This window comes from Apostichopus japonicus, chromosome 17 (genome assembly GCF_037975245.1).
Source record: "Apostichopus japonicus isolate 1M-3 chromosome 17, ASM3797524v1, whole genome shotgun sequence".
Lineage (NCBI taxonomy): Eukaryota > Metazoa > Echinodermata > Holothuroidea > Aspidochirotida > Stichopodidae > Apostichopus > Apostichopus japonicus.
The window spans coordinates 28,265,298-28,291,228 of record NC_092577.1 but is presented as its reverse complement, the minus strand read 5'-3'; the positions used below and the strand labels follow the sequence as shown (position 1 = coordinate 28,291,228).

The following is a 25,931-nucleotide window of genomic DNA, read 5'->3' as shown; positions in this document are numbered from 1 at the left end:
ACATATTTCAATTGGTCAAACTCTCTTTGGACCGGGCAAGACGTATTATGGTACTCTTCTACATTGTCCTGACGAAGTCCTAACGAAGTCACAGGAAAAGGTCGACGTATTGATATTGGAAATAGTTGAAATTTCTTCTTAAGTTATTTCCAATATTTTGCAAAGTCCCAATTGGGACACCGTAGAATCTACAAAAAAAAAATCGTAAAGCGCGGCCACTGATAAAGCATGGTTTACATGCCTCTGTAAGTTAACCACCCCACTGTCTAATTCTCGACCATACAGGAAAAGTACGCTAATAATTATACCACCAAGAAACAAAAATATTTAATTCCAAATATTTAATCAAAAAAATTGTAACTGATCATCCCACATTAACACCCCCCCCCCCTCCCTCCACCCCCTGCAAAACCATAAATTCTCCATAAAACTAGGCTGATGTGACCTTTTTCATCATAGCTCTATAGTTCCTGCAGTGTACATATAGCATAATTGGGTTACTATGATGCCTCTTATCTTAATTGCCTTGATTTCTAAAGGATTTGGATCGAGTCGTCCTACATATCCCATCAGCCCTCTCCCAACTCCCCTTGTCACATCCTCTCTCATCTTTCCAGAAATGTTGGAGTGTGTCGCTGCATCCGACTGGCAAACTGATCAACTTTATAGCTTGAGAGAAGGGAGTGTATAGGGTCTAACCACCACCCTTCAGTGCACACTGAAGGTGATAGACAATTAACACCGATCGAAAATCTGTGATTCAATTATTGGTAAGCTGGCTATATATAAAAAGTATGAATTGTCTGGTTGACTAATTTAAAAAGAAGGCCACAATAAAGAAAAAACACTTAATTGGTTATGGGATTCTTTTTGTACGCCCGCCTTACTATTGTATTGATACTTTAATCTGAATACATATCATATTTTACTTTGCCACGCTTTGTGCAAAGCAATTAAGATTACTGAAGTGAATATAGAGAACCTAGGTATACGTGAGTATTGTTTAGGGAGAACAAAGCCTCATTGTGCAAAACCAAAAAGATATTTCGTACTGAGTTGTTTTTGTTTTTTTGTGTTTTTTTTTTTAAAATATGATGTATAAACATCATAGGCTACATGGTAATGCAAACGACTATATAGTCATTGCAGCTTTTTAGATTCAAGTATCAAACCCAGAGAGAAAATTCTGTTTATTACTGTCCGAAGGTACAAGTCTGTCCAACTTCAGTGTATACGTTTTGTACACTTGTTCAGGATGAATGACGCAACAGGGCTAAACCAATAAAACCGTTTTTAAAGGGCATATCTTATATAGATGAAAAGACTCCCATTACCGTAACGGATGAACAATTTATTTTTTCTTGTCAATATTAAGTAAATAACGGCGACCTTTTGTCTGTGACAAAAATTTATAACACCAGCTATTCGATACGTGGTTTGGCCTCAACGGATCACTGGTTCTTCATTTTCAAGTGTGGATAGGTTTGCATGGTACCGGAGTATACCGTTAACCGTTTAGTATAAACGCTACACACAAAGCTGATCCGTATAACTATAAGCACAGTGAAATGAACTTCACAAAAGGACATACCTCTTTACTCAGGGTCACCATTTTTTAAGTTATCATCAATGATATATGTGCTCTCGTTCAAGTTTTTTGCAGTTTTATTAGTAACTTTCACTCCATCCTTTCTTATTGTTTGGAACATTGTGTGAGCTTGTCAAGAAGGAAATCATTTTTTCATTGAAACTTGTTAAGCTTTTGTGTGTCTGTACTACTCGCAGGCTATATATATACCGGATATTATCCAAGAAAGGACTTCAGTTTTGTTCGTCTTTGTGTGTGAAGACAAAACTGTACAATACACCTTGATTGACGGACTTACGAGAACTAATTGACAAATATGTTTATGTTTTTCCTATTTTAATGATCAACATTAGTAGTTAGAAGTCATCGTTCTTGTACCTTTTCGTTCGGAATAAATATGACATATTTGTCTCCATTAGCTTGTTGGTTAAAAAACCAGAACTGGAATGGTCCTATAACATCAGAGATATAGTCATTTAGGAATCTATTTTTGGGAAGCTGATTCGTAGCACCGAAGAAATAATGGATGATAATTCGAACTAATGTTTGCTCGACGTGGTTCTGTGTCAAGGTTTAACAACTTGAGAACTAATTACATTGTGACATTTCGTATCGCACACACACACACAAATAATCTAAAAGGAAGGAAGAAGCTAATTCGGAGTTCTTCTTAACCAATCATGTTTCAGACATGGAAATCAAAAAATAAAATGACTATTTTTAGGTCCAATCACCACCAGAGGAAACTCCATCACGTCCACATGGCTGTCACAGATATAAGATGGTCAGATAACATCTATGGCATCAAGGAGGTGATAAACCAGTACAACCTGCCTCTCCTGGTTAAGGTCACTCAGGGTCACTTCTCCGGACCAGATGAGGACTCCTTGAGTCAAGGACAGGTGAGTTTAATTTGCATATCGTGTGAGGTGGGGCCGGGAGGGGTGGGACGGGGCGACGAAGAGGAAGCAATTATCACCGAGGGTTTACAGAGGTATCCAGTTGGTGATGTTCGGACCGAAAGAACGGTTTCAGCTTTTCATTAAATCTTACCGTGGATGCACTTGTGATAACCCTAAGTTAAACTTGTAAATTACAGAGACCCGACACAGGGTTCTGAACGTTCCCACCCAACCCCACTTTCAGGGGAGGTAAATAGCCCTGATAATCAATACATCCGCACTTTCCAGCTGTACTGTTGGTTGCTTAAAAAAAGCTTTCCGGAGAAAGAAGTTGGTGGGTTCAATCATCAAAATAGTAGTAGCTCCGCATCGATGGGTGAAAACTGTAACACGGTTTGATAACACGGTCGAGATGTTTACAGTTATAAAGCGTTATATGCCATGTATGTGTGTCCCGCGGCAACAAACGACCAAGTTAACTCCTCATTTAGAGAGATAAAACGTATATCTTTGTTCTCAATTTTAATCTGCAATTTATAGATATTTTGGTATAACTCAGTTACAAGGCTACAATGGCTGCTAAGTTAACAGGACCACGTGACAGGGACAAATAATGAGAATTCACAAAGGTAATAAAACCACATAGAATTCGTGGCATGCATATTTAACCGCACAACAAAATACTACAATAATTACTATTACTCCACTGTCCTCATTCTGAGCAGCCCAACTCAGAAACCCCAACCCTGGGTGTGCGGAACGGCTCTAACATATGACAATATTTACTCTATAAATATCCTGAGCAGAGCGAGTATTAACTATGTTAGATAACAGACCAAACAGACGGACGAAACGAACACGTGATCAGGTTCTTTGCCAAAAACAGAAAACAACAACGACGATGACGACGATGACATATATAATAACAGCAACAACAACAACATTTACTCAAGATAGATACATTTCATTTGTACTGTGACGTCATAATGATGTCACTACGCGGGAGGGAAGATTAGACATGGTCTTAATCAAAGACCTTGCGACAATTTCTGCAACAAACGTTTATCTCCGAAGTATATTTTAATAACATACAATAACATTAATAAACAATGACATAACATAACATAATGTAACAAAGCGTAAAGTCAAATGACGTGATGTAATAAAAAATAAATAAATATTTGACAAAGCAACGTCTTTCGTTAACGTTATTTATTCAATTCTATGCAGATCTGTTAATTTCTTTTGTTATTTTCGTTTCATTTTTATTTCCGGATTTATCTCTCAATCAGATTGTAAGGCTCGCTGGCTGGCAAAGAATGAAACGCGTGAAAGCTCGTGACGTCAGAGGGAGAATCATAACCCTACCTCTCACCTTTCCGATTCCATTCGGGATAATACCTTACAATATGAGCACTATAAGAGGAAGATGTAAGTACAATCAAAAAATTATTCGAAACATCATGTAGCTTATATAAGTATATTATGTACAAGACCATGTAAATACAACCGACATTATGTACAACATATTGAAAGTACGTACAGTATGTAATAAACAAGATACATATAATATATAATATACAGCATATATACAGTATATATAAACAAAAAAATGTAAGTATATGCAGTATATAATATACAGAATAATGTAAGTACATACAGTATATAATATAATGTAAGTACATACACAATACAATATACAACATAATGTATGTACATATACACTATATAATATACAACATAATGTAAGTAAATACAATTTAAATATGCAAAATAATGTATCTACATACAGTATATTATATACAAAATATTGCAAGTACATACATTATATAATATACAACATATGCAAGTAGTAAGTACATGCAGTATATAATATACAACATAATGTTAATACGTGCATTATATAGTATACAACATAATGTTAATACGTGCATTATATAGTATACAACATAATGTAATTACATACAGTGACAGTGACGTAACTAAAACGATATGAAACGTAATGTAAGTACATACGGTATATAATATGCAACATAATGTAAGTACATATATTATATAATAGACAACATCATGTTATTACATACAGTGACATAACGTAACTAAAACAATATACAACGTACTGTAAGTACAAACAGTATAATATTATACAACATAATGTAAAGTACATACACTATATTATAAACAACATAATGTAAAGTACATACACTATATGATATACAACATAATGTAAGTACATACACTATATAATATACAAAATAATGCAAGTGCATACCGTATGTAATATACAATGCACTTTATTATATACAACATAATGTCAGTTCTTACAGCATACATTATACAACATAATGTAAGTACATGCAGTGACGTAACTGAAACAATATACAGCGTAAGGTAAGTACATTCAATATAGTATCAAACAGGTTGCAAGCAAAACCAAAATACAACAAAATTATATGAGTTCGATAAGACGTTATGAAAGGAAATTGTGGCACAATCAATATACGGTAGCCTATAATGTAATCAAATGGTTTTGATATGACCTTTATCTGTCGTCTCGACCGCACTGATAGTGTGCATGTATTTCGATTAAAGAGCTAAGGAATTATCACTATTGAAAAGCATCAGAAAGTCATCAAAATGACCCCCCCCCCCCCAAGAAAAAGGGCAAAAATAAGCTGTTTTCAAATAAAGATTGATCCGTGCACACCCATATACATCATGTTCATCATTTCCTCTACGAAATAAATATGTGTAAACAAGTCAGTTGATCAATACATATATATATATATATATATATATATATATATATATATATATATATATATATATGGCCGTTATCCAATTTATTTGTTCCATTTATTTTATTGCAGTAAATAAATTCCGTCAACTGAAGCTTCAAGACCTGGTTAGGAGATACCAACTCCCTCAGAAAGTCAAAATATCCAGTAAACATTTCTCGAAGAGGGAATTAATTATTCCTGGTGTCGACCTAATCAGCGATGCGTTCGACCTTGTAGAACTGTACGAAGAAGTGGTGCTGCAAGGGAATGCAATTAACTTTGGTAAGTCATTGCATAATAATAATAATAATAGTAATAATAATAATAATAATAATGTATATCATAATAATAATAATACACAACAGCATTTGTTTACTTTGATCGGAGCTATGCCATATTTCTTCCTACTTTGAGATATTTTGATATATAAAACAAAACGATGTTGTCAAGTACACTTAATGTTCCGTGGGAAATGGTTGCTTCAGAACGCCGTCTGTGTCACAGTGTTAAAGGGAAAATATTGACAGGCTACGTACAACGTCGGAAACAATTTAGACTTGCCTAACAAGTTAACAGTAGCTTGCCATTATTAAAATCAACAACTTGCAGTTCAATATCGCTGAATGACATCAAAGTAGTGGCCACCCTCAAGGTATAGTATACCAAAATCGGTATTTTTATGTATGACAGTTTGTGAATGCAACCAGTTGACTAGTTTCAAAACCCATTTGATGTTTAAATTCAGAACCACTTTAATTGAATACCACACCCTATTTGATTACAATTGGCTACGATTAATTTTGAATAACATAAGCAGACTGAGTAACATCATCGGGACAATATCACTGCAAACTTGCTCTGTAGGAATATAGTGTTCTATCCATCCATCCATCCATCCATCCATCCATCCATCCATCCATCCATCCATCCATCCATCCATCCATCCATCCATCCATCCATCCATCCATCCATCCATCCATCCATCCATCCATCCATCCATCCATCCATCCATCCATCCATCCATCCATCCATCCATCCATCCATCCATCCATCCATCCATCCATCTATCTACAATTTCAATTATATTTATTTGCCTTTGTCGTGATGAGTCACCGATTAGGTCTTGCTGACATCCTTCCTAGTTGGAAACATATTCTAGCTTGTTTTTCTTGTAATATTTACATAGCTAAAATGCAATTTCGTATCAAAAGTTGTTTGCCACAAGTTACCCCTTGAGTTTACATCTGTTTTCTTTTGGCGAAAGAATGTGTTTATGCCTTAATTCTTAGGGTTATTCAAACCAAAATAAAATCTCGCATTACACCGGAAACCCTATCAATAGTTCTTTGCCACAAATTACTCCATGCGTGGACATCTTTCTTTCTTTCCGCGAAAGGAATGGGGTGTATACCATTTTAGGGTTATTCAGATTAATTAACATTGCGTATCGGGAGCTATATAATTCTGGTTATTTTAGCTACTAGTTGCTTAGCAGTAGTCCTTTTGAAAGATAATAGTTAGCAGTTGTGTTATAAGCTGGGCATGTGAAGAATATATATATATATATATATGTAATTGAAATCGTAGTGAGTTGGAAAATCCAGAACAGTGAAAAAACTTCCAGCCTCAACCGGGATTCGAATCCGGGCCTCCCGCTTTATATGCGGACACCCTAGCCAACAGGCTATGGACGCTGATTGTTTATGTGCAGAGGTTCGAAACCGGTAAGGAAGGTCGTAATTCCACTGTAGGCGTTTGTCACCTGTATCGAACAATACTAGTTCTGTTGTATATATATATATATATTATATGTGTAGGTCAAATCCCATAAGTTGATTGTTTTTGTTTTCTATTCATTCCAATTTTTTAAGTTTTATGGTTGAATCCGAAGTTTCAAACAATAACAAACCCTAGAAACTATGGTTACCGAAATCGTAACCACCTCTGCATGAGGGTGAGTTTGTTAGCATGGATTTCAAGTGAATGATATCTTTACCGGTTAATAACGATTTTTTTTTGCCGGGTGCTGGGGGGAGGGGGAATAATTTCGAGTTCGCTGATTGACCCTGGGAAAGTACCCTACCCAAGAATTCCATTAAACTCTTACCTCTCGTCGCCCAGATACAATTCATGTTAGGTTCTTTTTCATCAAGTTCCCCCCCCCCCCCCAAAAAAAAAAAGTCAAGCGAATCTAACAATTTGAGCAGCATTGTTAAGCTGAGATTTCGCATCTACACAGATGATGCGACTGGAAAGCTATAACAACAACCGGGAAGGGAACTTCAGATAAAGCATTTGTCTATCAAAACGGCGTTCCTTGAAAACGAGCAGCGCTACAAACTTTAAGTGACATATTTGTGTTGCATGATTGATCCATGGCATCATTCTCCATGACCTATACAACTGAAAAGACTGTCGGAAGGCAATGTAAATAAAGAACCGACAGTTGTAACAATAGAACCATTGAAATTGTCTATTTTGATCTTCTTACTTCATTCTTATAATAGTAAACTACGAATTTACAGGAATTCAATTTTGGGAAAGCCCACTATCTACCTCATTACGTTAATCTCGTCTCACCAATATTCAAAATTTACTAAAACGGCGGCTCATTTTGTCAATAGCAGCTATTAATGGCATAAGATGACGTCATTCATACGTCAAAGCCCAAATTTGTTTTTGTACTGAAGATAATTGTTGGGATCAAAGATATGGTCGTGATTTTCGGTGCGTGCCAGACTTATTTGAACTACAAGCTCTATTAGACTTTCATAATGCCCGAGTAAGAGTACCTTATCTTGTACTACAAGCTATATTATACTTTCATAATGCCCGAGTATGAGTACCTTATCTTGCACTACAAGCTATATTAGACTTTCAAAATGCCCGGGTATGAGTACCTTATATTGCACTACAAGCTATATTAGACTTTCATAATGCCCGAGTATGAGTACCTTATCTTGCACTACAAGCTATATTATACTTTCATAATGCCCGAGTATGAGTACCTTATCTTGCACTACAAGCTATATTATACTTTCATAATGCCCGAGTATGAGTACCTTATCTTGCACTACAAGCTATATTAGACTTTCATAATGTCCGAATATGAGTACCTTATCTTGCACTACAAGCTATATTATACTTTCATAATGCCCGAGTATGAGTACCTTTTCTTGCACTACAAGCTATATTAGACTTTCAAAATGCTCGAGTATGTGTACCTCATCTTGTACTACAAGCTATATTAGACTTTCAAAATGCCCGAGTATGAGTACCTTATCTTGCACTACAAGCTATATTAGACTTTCATAATGTCCGAGTATGAGTACCTTATCTTGCATTACAAGCTCTATTAGACTTTCATAATGCCCGAGTATGAGTACCTTATCTTGCACTACAAGCTATATTAGACTTTCATAATGCCCGAGTATGAGTACCTTAACTTGCACTACAAGCTATATTAGACTTTCATAATGCCCGAGTATGAGTACCTTAACTTGCACTACAAGCTATATTAGACTTTCATAATGCCCGAGTATGAGTACCTTATCTTGCACTACAAGCTATATTAGACTTTCATAATGCCCGAGTATGAGTACCTTATCTTGCACTACAAGATATTAGACTTTCTTATATGGACTCATATATGGACTCGCTACAAAAGTGATCCGTACTACCCACCCATCGAGGAACGCGAACAAAGATAGGGGCGGGAGGGGTAGAGGGGTAGAGGTAAGGGTTCTTCAGATTTCACTACACACCTTCATCGCAAATTCTCTCGTCTCATTCATCTAAATCCAGTTGTTCTTACTCCGCATGACACAAACCAGCTCAACTCCAAATATTAAATTGAAGTTGAGAAGTTTATTACTGTGTTTTTCTTATGTTTGATCTAATTTTGCAGGCAATCTAGATGAGACACCTTTGAATATTCCGCTCCGTAACTCTGAGATGCAGGTGATCATTGGATTGGGATTAACGAAAGGTTCTCAGACCGAATGGGACGCCCTTCACGCCGGTTTGACTGAAAAATTTAATCGTAAAGTGAAACTACCGAAAATTGTAGACGGAAAAGGTAAGAATTGCCATTCATCGAGAATTGTCTTCAACGAGTCTATAAAATCTCGAAATAAATTTTGACTTCGGGCAGAGTTTTAGTGTTGTTATCTAGCGCGGATCCATGTGAAGAAAGGGGTGCAGGGAGGGGGGGGGGCTGTAAATAATCAAAGCAGTTATCAGCCAGCTAACACAACCTTGCGTTTAGACCTAATTATAAAGCTAGTCTAAATGTGCCTCGAAATGAACCAGTTGATGTCTAAAGTTTTATTTTTTATTTATTTTTTCACAAGGGGGAACCCAGATACCCTGAGTGGGTGTCGAATACAACCCCGCGACGACTCCTTTATTTAATCCAGTACCCGCCCCATTGATATGCTCAATTCATGTTATAAATAAATAAATGTTAATGTCGACAGTTGTGTCCTGTTAAATGTGTTAGTTAATCCATTGTTTTATAAACTCTAATAATTAAACCACATTAAAAAATATATTTATATTTAACACTTGATACAAAACAACAGGTATAACAATAATGACAGACAGCCGACTGTATTTATACTTGACAACTCTTTACATTGTAAACTTATTATGGTTATCATAATATTTATGAAATTGATGAGTAAGCAGCCAATGTTTTAAACGATAATGTCTCGATGTAGGTTTCGTACTACAAATTTTGTTTTTGGGTCCATTGACTTAAACACTAAACTGTTTACTTTCCGAGGTCGCTACAAGGATTTTTAATTGACATTTCCATAGCCATCATATGATGATAACTGATGGCTTGGGTTATCAATATTACAGAACATATGACCTGTTAGCGTTTGAGCTAGAAGAGGTGAAGTGAACATACATTCCCAGTCCATATATATATATATATATATATATATATATATATATATATATATATATATATATATATATATATATATATATAGATATATATATATATATATATATATATTTATATATATATATATATATATATATATATATATAAATATATATATATATATAAATATATATATATATATATATATATATATATATATATATATACAAGGTCTCGTTCTCTTCTTTCTCTGTTTGCCAGTGAATATCTCAAAACGAATTAATTAAGTAAATCATATTCAAATCCTCAAGATTATTAAACCATCGATTGTTTATTTCAGAATCTTTGAATTCCAGCGTAAAATAAATTGATGATAACTGTGACATGCCCCCACCCCGGCTTGTCACGACTATAAAGTTAACTTTTCGGATGCAAACTTCGCTAATTGTGATTAAATAGTATCTGTAGAATTATGGTACGTAATTACTACATAGACAGCTGCCTGATAGTATATGTACATGATTACTACATAGACTGCCTGATAGCTATGTACGTAACTACTACATAGATTGCCTGGTAGTTATGTACATGATGAATACTGAGACTGCCTCATAGCCATGTACATAATTATAACAAGACTGCCTGGTAGCTATGTACATAATTACTACAAGACTGCCTGATAGCTTTGTACATAATTACCACATAGACTGCTCGATAGCTATGTACATAATTACTTCACAGACTGCCTGATAGCTATGTACATAACTACTAGATAGACTGCCTGATAGCTATGTACATAATAACTACACAGACTGCCTGATAGCTATGTACATAACTACTATAGACTGCCTGATAGCTATGTACATAATAACTACACAGACTGCCAGATAGATATGTACATAGTTACTGCATAGACTGCCTGATAGCCATGTACATAACTACTAGATAGACTGCCTGATAACTTACTACATAAGTACTACACAGACTGCCTGATAGTATGTACATGATTACTACATAGACAGCCTGATAGTATGTACATATAATTACTACATAGACTGCCTGATAGCTATGTACATAGTTACTACATAGACTGCCTGATAGCCATGAACATAACTACTAGATTGTCTGATAGCTTTGTACATAATTACTACACAGACTGCCTGATAGTATGTACATGATTACTACATAGACTGCCTGATAGCTACGTACATAGTTACTACATAGACTGCCTGATAGCCATGAACATAACTACTAGATAGACTGCCTGATAGCTATGTACATAATTACTACATAGACTGCCTGGTAGTTATGCACATAATCACTACATAGACTGCCTGATAGCTTTGTACATAATTATTACACAGACTGCCTGATAGCTTTGGCTTTTAACAGTCTACAATAACGGTCATATTAACTGTTATTATTATCGTGATTTTGTGCATTTAGATTTACCATTTAAACTTTAATGGTTCATTAGTTACCCTACCCTCCTTCTCCTCCCACTCCCCCCCCCCCCTCCAACACCCAATTGTCTATTTAGGGCATCGCTAATGAGATGCAACCGACCTTTTTTACACTTTGACTGGTTACCTTAGCAGAGACGGATTCAGAATTAGCAATGGGTGGTTATTAAATTTGCAGCGAACATAAATATTTCGATCAAAATATAATCTATTGCAGCCAGTGGCGGCGCCAGGAATTTTTAGTTGGGGAGGCTAAGGGGGGCTGAGCCAATTTTTTGGGTGGTTTACAAGATTGAGTGATCGCCGTCCTGGGGGAGGGGTATAAGGGGAGGGGGTGCCCCCTTGAAATTTTTCCAAATCCTGGAAAGGCCTACATGCAAAATGGTGGCATTTAGCGAGGCTTTTGTCACCTGAAAATTTCTCCAAAAATATGCATTTTTTTGTGAGTAACTTTAGTCAAATTAGAATGGAAGATACCAATTCACAGAAAATACCAAAACAAGGCTTCCTGCACCATAACTGAGTCACTGACTATTATCATGTGAAAAATTCATCAAAATTTCCATTGACCATTGTAGAACTGCGTTATGGCTGACAAAATTTGGGTAGGCTATATTGTTTCAATGAGGTTTTTTTGGCCTATTTCAGTTGGGGGGGCTAATGGGGGGGACTGACTACTTCAGTGGGGGGGGCTAAAGCCCCCCAAGCCCCCCCCCCCCCCCTTGGCGCCGCCACTGATTGCAGCTTTCCTTTTTGGCTTCAATCAAGTATCGAGTCCTTGTCGTTCGACCTACACACCTAGGCCTACCGTATTTACACACCTCAGTGTTAAGGATTTCATTCCCCGCTTTCAATCAAACGAGTTTATTTTCTGGCAAAGTAAATAACAAATGACCTTATTTTTGCACGGTTCAAATAATTTACAACAATGTGCTACCAAACAAAGAATTTGTAAAGAGCTTGAAACTGGTTTGTACTTTCTTTCACGAAATATTGCTCCGGTTAGGTGTACCCTATAGTTGCGTGTTAGTACATTAAAGGTTATTAGCTGTATTGAATTTATCAACTTTCGTTATGACATGGTATTCGATAGTTAATAAAAGAAAATTTAGAAGTGAAAAAAACTTAAAGGAGACATCAACCCAACCATCCTCACTTAATTCTTAGTTCTTATGTGTTCTTCTTTTCTTATCATTACAATTTTATTTTCTGTAATGGAGGTGGATTAGTTACAAATGCTGAATACTACACAGAAAACAACGATCGAGGTTCAATCGAACCTCGTAATGTGACGTAATAACGTCCTTGGTTTCAGTGCCAAGGCTGTTAACATGCTACGTAAATTATGCAAAATAAAAAAAGATTTCAGATTCCAGTGGTACAATGACATACTGACAATATGAAAGCTCCCTCAGCTGCAGACATATCTCCTAAACATAATTAGAGTTTTCTTACCTGTTTTGCGGCAGTTGTTCTCAACACAGATTCTTGTCAAAATGAGCAAAATAGGATGAAAATCGTGCTAGGGGTTTTGAAATGCAATAGTATAACAGCTTTATATGAGACATATAGGACTGTAGGATTGGTAGATTTCTGTATTGGATTAACTGGTTAGCAACGGGTTATAAGGAGCAGACGACAACCGAATTTGACAACAAAAGAACCCTTATAGCTTGATTGAGTTGTATGCAGTTATGTGCAAATATTATGCAGCTTGGTCAGTTGAGGAAGGGCTCTGGTTTGATCAGCTCAGGCAATATATTGATCCTATGGAACGCCAAATGGATAATGGTGACCGGTTAATAATTGAAAAGTAGGCTACACGACGATTTAAACGTAGGCCTGTATACGATGATAATATTTGTATATGAATATTTTAAACATTGACATCATCCGTCTAATTTCCCATAAAATTAATTACATTATTCGGGTATGAATTTGTAATATCAGGGTGTATCTTTGTATCACCATCGTCACTGAGTTGCGAACCGTTTTGGCGCTCTATAGAATCCATATCTTGTGTATATCAAAACTTGGCTTAGTCCGAAAGAAGTTCATTATCAAATGAGACTAAAAGAACTTGAGTAACAACACAACTGTGCCGCCTTTCATTGAGGAACACTAAATAAATATCCCCTTTTGCATCAGTGACTTAAGCAAGAAACCATATAATGGAAAATATGTTCCAATTTCGTATCGCAGCGTTATATACAAAGTGACTGAAACAGCACAGCTGACCTGGTGGTACCCAGCTTATGATTTTTCATGATTTAAAAATTGCAAAGCTCACACCGTCTTTCTTTAAAGTTTCTTTAATTTCATTATGCCATTTCTTATATATTTTTTCTGTTTCTTGCAGGCGTTTTAATTGTTCACCAAGTACCTGCTAACGATCAGAGACAACTATCATCACCACATGACACCGGTGAACTATACGGTACATCGGTTCCGCGAAAAGAACCACGTTACAAGAAACGACTGGAGACCCCATCTATTGGCAGTACGCCTCCCAACAGATACCGCACGAATGAGAAGAAAACCAGACGTCTCATTAAGGTTGACGATGACAATCTAAGCTGGGATGGTTCAGTGAGCTCCGGCATAGCTAGCCCCGATGGGGCGAGATCACCAGTTTTCTCACAAGATTTATCTCCAACCAGTGATAACTTTACGTTCAGAAGAGGTTATTACAACCCGTCCTCGCCTACAAGACGATCGTCAGGTGAATATTCTCCAGGAAGATCGAGTGACGATATCTTCAATCTAGGCGATCGAGAGCAATATCCAGACTATTCAAGGATGATACTCAACACATCGAGATCTTACGATATGAATGAAGGCCATGATGACGGTGGGATGGACCTTCATCCTGCGAGGGAAGACTATCCAGGCTACCCTAAGACCACTCAAAACCCAATGATGGAGAAACCGATGTTCGAAGAAGGATCGATGGATTCAGGCAACGCTACTTGGTACAACTCTGGTGAGAGCACGATGGGTGACACGGGAGACCATTCCACCACCGCAGGTCCCTTTGGACAGAAGAACACGGAACGCCCCCAGATGATACAAGAGTATCTACACTCGGTGGGACGAGACACTATGGTACGTAACAAACATTTTGCGAGCGACAACAAAAACCTGTATCTAAAATCAAAGATGAACACTAACAGCAACCGAGGAGGAAACGTTCGCTATAAATCGAGATCGGTCCAGGATTTTAATGTGGCAGACACGCCAAGAAACGACACATTTAAAGCACGGTCCATGTACGACTTGGACGACGACGAAGCCAGTACCTTAACTAGACCACGCGATCTCTTTGGGACAGTAGCGAAAATTAGCCGCTTCAGACCGTCACTATGGTCACCAGGGTGGGGCAATCAGGGTTGAGAAGACGATCGCCACTTGGCGGAGCGCTATTTGTTACGAGATTGTGAACTTGGAAGGATAAGCAAGGTTACACTCTTGAAACGACCTAGTCATTTTTCCGACCAGAAAGTCTAGTCAAAATAGTTTTAACTAGAAAAGGGTCGGCTTGATTAGATATTCTCGTTACGGTAACTCTGATCTAGTTAATTTAACCAGTTTCGGATCATATCAGCTAAAAAAGTGACAAGGTATACCCGTAGTTACAGCTGAGTTTGCGCATTGCCTGTGGAATTCAGACGTTTGTCTTTGACATTCTTTGCGGCTCGCAACCACTGCTCTAGACTACTATAGAGAAACTGAATAAACCACATGCGTTAGGCTATGTCTATACTGGTCTTAAAAGGAAATACAGTCGCTGTTCAAACTATACTTGCATCGTGATTAATGTTGATGGTATCAGACATTGACAAAAGAATGAAACAAATCGTGTGTTAGGTTATATAAAGTTATGCAGGTTAAACTAATATTTGTTAAAGAGTGTTTATTAAACTATCTTGCGCTTAGACCTAATTTGTAGTCTAACTATGCATTATAATACCTACTTGACGTCTTAACGTCTACAAAATGTTCTGTACTAGGCCCTATCATCAGAACAGAACAGACCCCTTACACGGGATCCGGCTTTCAACTAACCCATGCCGACACCACCTACTTTAAATATCATCAGGTCCTTCCATTAAGGTTCATGCCACTACGCAAATCAGTCGGGCAATATCATAATCACACCCAAAGCACCCTCCCCCACCCCCACTCCCCACCACACATATACATTTTAAAACCATGTGCATGCCACTGGTGGAGATTTCAAATTGATCGTGTAAGGTTGCATCGCAGCCCTAGCAATAGCTCATCTTTTTGCGACAGATATAGCAGACACTTGCGTGAAATGATGTGTTTTTCACTTCTGGTGATATTACATTCTTCGGAGCATGCATTCGGTATTATACTTATGATGTATTTTCAAAAGCACGCAAAACCGATTGGGCTGCAGTTGGGTTATCATTCCAGCTATACCAAGAGCATCCCTAAATATAACAACGGATAAGAATGAGCGAGAGGAGATGACCGGACTTGACCCAAGCAGGTCATTTATATCAACGATAATCATAATTATATTAACCATCGTGTTTATAAGACATGTCCTCGCTTGATTAGCCAACCAGCTGGCTAAATACGAATTGAAATTGCAGTCGATATAGAACGCATCGAGCTATGTCAAACGTCAGTGGTAACTATAAGGACTTTAGTTAAGTTGTTTATGTTTAGAAAAAGTCATAGTTTTGTACATTATTCTTGATTAATTGCATTGCATTGCATTGTGACTGATTCTCGGAAGGAAACAACACACACGGAAGATTTACCGTTGTATCGTCAACGCCCAAATTTGGAACTTAAAAAGTTCTTGAAATTGTATATAATCTATTTTACAGTAATCATAAGGGGTAAACTTGTATTCGACAAGGTACCACGATGCCTATTAAGTAGTATAGCTTTGAAGATGTTATCATCCAATGTCGAATTCAAGGTTAGAGTAAACTCGTTCGTTTTGTCTCTTTATTTTATCTCTTCTTTTTCTTTGTTATTATTCGTGCTTTGCATAACTTCAAATTCATCATTTATATTGAATTAAAGTGTACATGTATAGTATCTATATATAAATTTAAATTATATTTGTTATATTTGCATCGATGAATACATTTGAAGTTTCCATAGATCGATCACAAACTTCTTATCATTAGTAACCAGGCGAAGTAAAAACAATGCGGGCGGGAGAGGAAAGGAGTGGTGGTAGGAGGTGGTGGTGAAATTTCCACAATATTGTAATAACCACCGCATTCAAGACGGAACTTTCATTGACACGTAAAAGTCACTTTTTTTTTGTCTTTATTAGTAATTAATTCGACAATTAATTAGACAATAAGTAGGGTTAAGTAAATCTCATCAGAGGGGTAGTAGGGTGTTTCTGATTGGTATATGTACACTGTTATTGGCTGGGAGTGGATGCCAAGGAGCAAGGACGGTCAAGGGGGAGAGCGCTGTGTAATCCCTTCGCCCCCTCCCCCACCACCCTCCCCCACTTAACACTGAACCATGATTTATCTTTCTAAGTTTTCATTATCATCGGTGCTCGTTGTAGAACGGGCCATTTGACTGGTTACTGTTGTGGAGTTCGCGATAATGTCTTTTCCTTCCCTTTTTTTTTTTGGCGTGTGGGGCAAACAACTCTTTGAGTGATGATACCTTGGTTTAATTTATAAGGAGTAAAATACCATTTTATAGAAATGTTCAACACACATAACTACTTATGACGATAATAGTGTTTATTGTTTAAACAAACTGTTAAATATGTAGAGATCATTAATATACAGTAGACGACTTGTAATAGGCCCGAGAGATTAATAAAATGTAACTTTTATGACTCATACTTTCTTTGTTCGCTTGCTTGTTTGTTCTTCGTTTGGTTGCTTGTTTGAGCATAAATGTCTAGTGGAAAACAGGTGTTATGTATACAGTGGAATCACGACATTCCTTACCTTTAGACATACAATCAGTGTCCATAGCCTAGTTGGTTAACAAAAGCATATAAATAAGCTATGACTCATAATTGATAAATATGGAGTACTGTATATTAGAATGTGTATTGGAATTTTCGGTCAGCAATACTTGGCAGTGGAATGAAAAGTACAAACTGTAACATTATGAAAGTGTGACTATAGATAATTACTAGTGGTACTGATAGAATTAGTACCGAAATAACCATGAATATACAGAAGGTGGATTAAGGAACATATGAGAACGGACAAGTTACATATATTATTGTGAAACTGAGATTTTTGTTGTTTTTATGTTCAAGTGTTGGTCGGTGATATGAGACTTACAACGAATTCTTACCGTTAACGTTTTGTGAAGGATTTTTTAGTTAGAAGTAAATCAAATACATAACAGGTTCTTGCTGGGGTGTCTATATAGGAAGATTAAAAAGTTCTGCAAAATTAGCACACATTTCTTTTTCGTGATTTATTCAAAGGTATGCTGAAACTGTCCTTTTGGCGCGCCATAGAATTCCGCATCCTGTGACAAAACTAACACTTGTCTCAGTCCGAAAGAATTTATCAAATGAGACAAAAATTTACTTGAACAATAACACAACTGTTTTGATTAATACCACGATGATCAATACCACGATCAATACCACTACTATTGATCAATACTCCGACTGTGTGAAAAAAATCCCACTTTGCGGGAAAGTACCGATTACGCAAGAAACCCTGTGTTGACAATGTGTTCCAATTTCGTAATACAGTGTTAGGCATATCTACAAGTAGTGGCGGGGTCATCACAATTGATCTGAGTGTATTTGTGTTTATATATATTATTATATATATATATATATATATATATATATATATATATATATATATATATTTATATATATATATATATATATTAATATATATATATATACATATATATATATATATATGAACATGAAGAGACCATGTAAAGAGTACTTTCAACACCGTCCCTGATGCTTTCGAGTAGGCTAGGTGTTTAATTGGTTAATATACAAGAAAGAAACAAGTATAACGGACTCAAGACAAAGAATAAGGAGGCACAACCCAAAGAAGACTCCGCGATGTCAAAATAATTGTTTAAATGTTATATATTTGTTTTACTGAAGTTGGCTTAAAGCAGCTGGTTGCGTACCCATTAAACATTACGTAACTGTATTCCACCCACAAACAGAATCATTATATGTCTGTTTTCACTAGACAAGCAAAACAATGAACACCAAAAGACCAAAAAATGAAGAAAAGAAGAAAGAAGCTGTCTAAAAGCATGGGATTTTTGAAGATAGGCTGGGATTATAAAGAAGTGAATAAATCCTTTGAAGCTATATTGCATAATACTACAATTTTATTGTTCAATAAACACGAGAATTGATAAAGGTCACTTCAAATTAAGGTCGAATCAAATAACTCTCAGTAAATGTTTTTTTTTTTTTGTTATTCCATCCGAGGCTCAATTTCTATAAGGCAAGAGAAAGCTAAACAAACTTGTTCGAGTCTTTTCAATACAACTTTGCAGAAATTCGTGACTCGAGTTATCCTTCAATGCGTCTTCCAAACAAGTTAGTGAAAAATACTTCCAAAACAAGTAGCCTAAGAGAAAAACTCACAAAAAGAAAGAGAAAATACTTCAAAAATGTAAATGATAATATAGAGCCAGTGTATATCGGTGGTTCGAAGTATATGCGTCCAGTGTACAGTCATTGACGCCAGTTTACGATATTGATCATCTGCGTGTCAGCAGTTACAATATTAGCTCGGCCGGGCTTTGCATTGAAACTTATATACAGGCAATGGCGTCGAGAGCCAGCTCTGGGCCCAGGGACAATTATGTAATCTGGCCCACCTTTCTGAAGTCCCCATTTTACCCTAAGTATGTATTATGAAAATGATAATATATTAGTCTTTATCACTTATTTCCTCGGTTCCTAAAGTGACACCCGGCTTTACGCACACCTTTCCCCTCCCCAACCTCGGATAGACAAAATTTTATTTAGACAAATTTTATAAACGTATTGTAAATATTCAAAACAGCATGAAGGGAGGTCTGTGAACAGTCAACCCCACCCCACCCACCCCCCTCCACCCCTGCCCCACCCCATCCCCGCACGCCCTTCCACCCATTCTGAAAGTTAATACTAACCATGGTTAAGTTAAGTAAATACGGAATATAATTAATAAACCCTTTGCATTTGATCATTCATTCAAATATCAAATAGGCCTACTTCATGTAGCTGAAGGAGAGAATTCGATTTATCTTCTCCAACTTCCCTGAAGACATGAAGAAGATGAACAAAAAACTGTTTAATGAAGTACTTTACCGTGATTTTACGCAAAAATAAGGATTTTTCAAGAAAACATATCAAGCTATAATGTACCCAATTTCAGCGTATTGTTATGTATTGCTTACGTTATATAAGTGTACATTGTAGTATAGGCCTTACAAATGGCTAGAAGAAACCAAGATTAAAAACTAATGATAATTGACCCCCCCCCCCCACACCCAAAAAAAAAAAAACAGAATTTAGTAAAGAGATTCGAAATTTCGACAAATTTGTATATTTTTTTGTCTTATAGACTATCATAACATCTTGACGTATAATGTCTACGATTACACATAGTAAAATTTACGCGTAATGCAGAAAATCGACAATTTAATCATTTTCGCCCAATATGTCCATATTATCGTAACTTTTGTCAGCTCGACAAATATCGTATATTTGTCGTGATGTCGTGTTATATACTAACAGGCTAATTCTACAACTGGTACGTCCCTTCAGGCTCACAGTTGACTTTGTGGTTGGAGAAGCGTAAACTAAAAAGCAAATGGTAAACGTCAAAAGCAAATAATTTGGAGAGGGAAAAAAATATTTTGAAGAGGAAGGATGGGAGTTTTAAGTGATTCCGATCCTTAGACGAAGTCACCGACGACATTACTTCTTTTTCTCCTTTTCTGGCTCCTTGAACATCTTTACGGTCATGGAATAGATAATGTAGAAAATAATAGATGGGATCATCACGATTTTAAAGAGAAACTTGTAGTCGAGATCTGGTTCGTCCTGTGACGTCGGTTTGTCTTCCATTCCGAGGTCTGCCAAGTTGAGCGCTCTCATCAATTCAACGTCAAATTCCAGAGTAGCGCCCCCTATTAAACAAAACCGTTAGGAATGCAAGATATATAACGTAATGGTAATATGGAGACTTTAAGCAAGCAAAATATATTTGTATTAATCAGTATGTTTGTAAAATCATTAAGATTTTCGTGATTATTTTAAAGTTAAACCTTTAGTTTACCATTTCGATTCGACCATGTCCCAGTGTAGCCTACAGAGCAGTTCATAAAGGGTTGTGGACGCATGCAACAGAAATCGGATGGGCCATAATTTCGCAAAATGGCGAATCTGGGCATCAAAGTTTTGTGAGGCTTACAATCTTACATAACGATGCATCCAGTAATGTAACCACGAATAAATGGGGAGGGACGGTAGAACCCCCTCCCCATCTCCCCCCCCCCCCCATCAGAATTATTGTCTCCTGAAAAGGTGCACTAAAGCAACTCCAATAACCTTCAATCTGCGTAAAAATCTACATTTTCTATTTTTGGGTTGGTTGATGAGGAACGGGAGGGTTGAGGACGAGCCAGTGGCGAGCGAAAATGGGAGGGTGGGGGGCGGGGAGGGGAACCTACAATCGTAAGTCGGGGAAATTTAGAACTCTATGGGTTTACAGCTACTACCCCCCTGATCCACCACCACCACCACATGGGAGTCTTCTGTGATGCCAGGGTTGCACCCCTAAATTTTAAAATCCTTCAGTCTAATTGTTTTCTTGGGGAGGACCCACTTCATGGTAGTCAGCCTCATAACACCAGGATCCTTAATTTGCCTCTGGCCATTCCATAAAGGGTAATGCCCCTACCGAAATCAGTCCAGGAATTTGTGAATTTGGTCCCACTACCCTTGAAACCCTGTGTATGCCACTGGGATAGGCTGCCAGGAAGAAACCATATTCAGGGTAAGGAGAACACCTGGTAATAAAATTGATTTGCAGGGTATCATGTGGACTTGGTTAACAGGGGAACAAAAACAATCGCATAAAGGTGAAACATAAATTTCTAATATAGCTATATTGCTCTTTATCAAGGCACTTATTTCAATACAAAAGCATCTTTAGTTGGGAAGCATATTACAGATTGAATATTCATATTGTAAAGCATGATTGTCATTGTTGACGTCACATCGAGGAATACTGAATATTAATTAGTTTCAAAGATGCTGTTGCCATGCTGCTCCATGGCTGCACAAATCATCTCTTGGACAAACACGGTTTATGTACAGACTTTTAACAAGGTGGGATAATGGAAACAAATGACGTCACCCCACCAACCCTCTCGGAAACAAATGACATCACCCCACCCCTCCCACCCAGTGTTCGACTTATGGCCAAAAAATTGCATAGCAACAAATTTCGAAAATTGCTATACAATATTTTTGTTGCATAGCAGTTCCCCAATATTGAATAGCAGTTTTGAAATTACCACAAAACGGACCAAATGTTGGCGATCAATGTATTAACTAGAAAATGTTTGTTTATTATTATTATTATTTACACTAGTGTTGCTACGATAATCGTTTTCAATATCGGCATCGGCCGATATTTGCAATATCGGCAGCATATCGGTATCGGTAAAATTTTGCCTAATTGCCGATAACAGCAAACCGATATTGAACTTTTCTTTTTAACAGCAGAGCTACCTGTACTTATTTATACTTGCAATGATTTGTTAATCTGCCCAAGACGATCCATTTCTTTAGCGTCAGTTAAACTCAGATTCATTTTCGATTAATATCCATGGAAACCTGACTCTCCGTAACATCTAAAAACACGTCTACGGCGCGCGAATATAACCAATGACCTTCGTGAACCTTGGCCTACACACAGCATTAGTGCAGCATATATACACTGTACTAACCATTCATTTCCTCAAAGACCTCCGTGAAAACCTTGAACATGATGCATACAGTAACTGCACAGTTCAGCAGTGTTGGAAAACCTTGTTCAATTTCCCGCGAACACACTGCCGATTTCCCGCCGGTGTTCGCCTGCCTAGCACGCGTAACGTGCGAGCATAAAGGCGTGGTGTCTAGGGGCCCGTCTTAGGGCTATGGTGGGGTCATGGCGTAGAACCCCTCGTGGGGATCCTGGGGGCGAAAGCCCCCGAAAATTGTTGTCATTTTTTGCGATGTCTGGCGATGAAAAAATTCGCAGTTGAGGATGCAAAATACTGACAACTTTTTTTATTTAAATTGTCACGAAACTGATGAAAATTTTAATATGACAAGTTAAAGTAGCTATATTATGTTATAAAATGAAAAGAGATTTAATCTGTCTTTCAATCTTTAAAAAGTGCAACTTACAAAACTTCCGATATTATGAAACAAACAACGTTCAGCAAAGCCCCGTTTCTAGGCTGCCTAACAATGAATAGCGTGCACTATGCATACATTTTTACAACTGCAGTGTTTAACCCTATACCCAACTACTGTACCACGGTACATGTGCTGCGAATTTGCCCAGGTACCTTCCCAACAACTGTGAGCTCATCCCCTGTGTAACACCTGTTTGTTAACATTTTTTTGGCACGTTGCCAGGGAACCTTTTAGTTACGTGAGATCCGTAACCGCCGAGGTGGTTAGGCTATTTGCTTTACACTTAACTATGGTAGGATATTATTTTTTCAGGTTTTTTTTTCGCTATACGGTCAAGTGAATAAGTTGTACATTGAGTATAAACTCAATAAATTATAACTTCTACATTGTGATCGACAGTTCGTAAGTTAAGGTTTGAGTGTTTGCTCCCAAATCTGACTAGGAATTTGTATCGCACAAATCGGCACAATGTGCGATGCTGATTTGGAAACGTCTCGCAAGTTTGTCGTTTTGGATCGCATTTTGCGATGCGATACCGGAAAAATCGAACACTGTATATATACATATATATATATGTAATTGAAATCGTAGTGACTTGGAAAATCCAGAACAGTGAAAAAACTTCCAGCCTCAACCGGGATTCGAACCCGGGCCTCCCGCTTTATATGCGGACACCCTAGCCAACAGGCTATGGACGCTGATTGTTTATGTGCAGAGGTTCGAAACCGGTAAGGAAGGTCGTAATTCCACTGTAGGCGTGTGTCACCTGTATCGAACAATACTAGTTCTGTTGTATATATATATATATATATTATATAAGTTGATTGTTTTTGTATTCAATTCATTCCAATTTTTCAAGGGTTATGGTTGAATCCGAAGTTTCAAACAATAACAAACCCTAAAAACTATGGTTACCGAAATCGTTACCACCTCTGCATGAGGGTGAGTTTGTTAGCATGGATTTCAAGTGAATGATATCTTTACCGGTTAATAACGATTTTTTTTTGTGCGGGGGTGGGGAGATCATTTCGAGTTCGTTGATTGACCCTGGGAAAGTACCCTACCCAAGGATTCCATTCAACTCTTACCTCTCGTCGCCCAGATACAATTCATGTTAGGTTCTTTTTCATCAAGTTCCCAAATAAAAAGAAATGGCAAGTGAATCTAACAATTTGAGCAGCATTGTTAAGCTGAGATTTCGCATCTACACAGATGATGCGACTAGAAAGCTATAACAACCGGGAAGGGAACTTCAGATAAAGCAATTGTCTATCAAAACGGCGTTCCTTGAAAACGAGCAGCGCTACAAACTTTAAGTGACATATTTGTGTTGCCTGATTGATCCATGGCATCATTCCCCATGACCTATACAACTTCAAAAGACTGTCGGAAGGCAATGTAAATAAAGAACCGACAGTTGTAACAATAGAACCATTGAAGTTGTCTATTTTGATCTTCTTACTTCATTCTTATAATAGTAAACTACGAATTTACAGGAATTCAATTTTGGGAAAGCCCACTATCTACCTCATCATGTTAATCTCGTCTCACCAATATTCAAAATTTACTAAAACGGCGGCTCATTTTGTCAATAGCAGCTATTAATGGCATAAGATGACGTCATTCATACGCCAAAGCCCAAATTTGTTTTTGTACTGAAGATAATTGTTGGGATCAAAGATATGGTCGTGATTTTCGGTGCGTGCCAGACTTATTTGAACTACAAGCTCTATTAGACTTTCATAATGCCCGAGTATGAGTACCTTATCTTGCACTACAAGCTATATTTGACTTTCATAAGGCCCGAGTATGAGTACCTTATCTTGCACTACAAGCTATATTAGACTTTCATAATGTCCGAGTATGAGTACCTTATCTTGCACTACAAGCTATATTAGACTTTCATAATGTCCGAGTATGAGTACCTTATCTTAAACTACAAGCTATATTAGACTTTCATAATGTCCGAGTATGAGTACCTTATCTTGCACTACAAGCTATATTAGAGTTTCATAATGTCCGAGTATGAGTACCTTATCTTGCACTACAAGCTATATTAGACTTTCATAATGTCCGAGTATGAGTACCTTATCTTGCACTACAAGCTATATTAGACTTTCATAATGTCCGAGTTTGAGTACCTTATCTTGCACTACAAGCTATATTAGACTTTCAAAATTCGCGAGTATGAGTACCTTATCTTGCACTACAAGCTATATTAGACTTTCATAATGCCCGAGTATGAGTACCTTATCTTGCACTACAAGCTATATTAGACTTTCATAATGTCCGAATATGAGTACCTTATCTTGCACTACAAGCTATATTAGACTTTCATAATGTCCGAGTATGAGTACCTTATCTTTCACTACAAGCTATATTATACTTTCAAAATGTCCGAGTATAAGTACCTTATCTTGCACTACAAGCTATATTAGACTTTCATAATGCCCGATTATGAGTACCTTATCTTGCACTACAAGCTATATTAGACTTTCATAATGTCCGAATATGAGTACCTTATCTTGCACTACAAGCTATATTAGACTTTCAAAATGCGCGAGTATGAGTACCTTATCTTGCACTACAAGCTATATTAGACTTTCAAAATGGGCGAATATGAGTACCTTATCTTGCACTACAAGCTATATTAGACTTTCATAATGTCCGAATATGAGTACCTTATCTTGCACTACAAGCTATATTAGACTTTCAAACTGCGCGAGTATGAGTACCTTATCTTGCACTACAAGCTATATTAGACTTTCAAAATGCGCGAGTATGAGTACTTTATCTTGCACTACAAGCTATATTAGACTTTCAAAATTCGCGAGTATGAGTACCTTATCTTGCACTACAAGCTATATTAGACT

General features: G+C 37.1%; 1 protein-coding gene across 1 annotated transcript; it reads left to right on the top strand.

Annotated features, from left to right (window-relative positions):
* Positions 1–1,204: 1,204 nt before the first annotated feature.
* LOC139985031 (uncharacterized) lies at positions 1,205–17,136 on the top strand. The gene is made up of 5 exons (XM_071999209.1): positions 1,205–2,490; positions 3,783–3,921; positions 5,361–5,552; positions 9,178–9,348; positions 13,987–17,136. Exons 1-5 carry the CDS (start codon positions 2,269–2,271, stop codon positions 15,018–15,020), a joined length of 1,758 nt encoding a protein of 585 aa, XP_071855310.1. The 5' UTR covers positions 1,205–2,268; the 3' UTR covers positions 15,021–17,136.
* The last annotated feature ends 8,795 nt before the right edge of the window (positions 17,137–25,931 follow it).

What these genes read in the sequence shown, in the direction of transcription:
- LOC139985031 (XM_071999209.1), top strand. Translation starts at nt 2,269, where the DNA reads ATGTTTCAGACATGGAAATCAAAAAATAAAATGACTATTTTTAGGTCC. An exon ending in GAGCACTATAAGAGGAAGAT is followed by an intron (nt 3,922 to 5,360) that starts GTAAGTACAATC and finishes ATTTTATTGCAG; the next exon opens with TAAATAAATTCCGTCAACTG. An exon ending in GAAAATTGTAGACGGAAAAG is followed by an intron (nt 9,349 to 13,986) that starts GTAAGAATTGCC and finishes TGTTTCTTGCAG; the next exon opens with GCGTTTTAATTGTTCACCAA.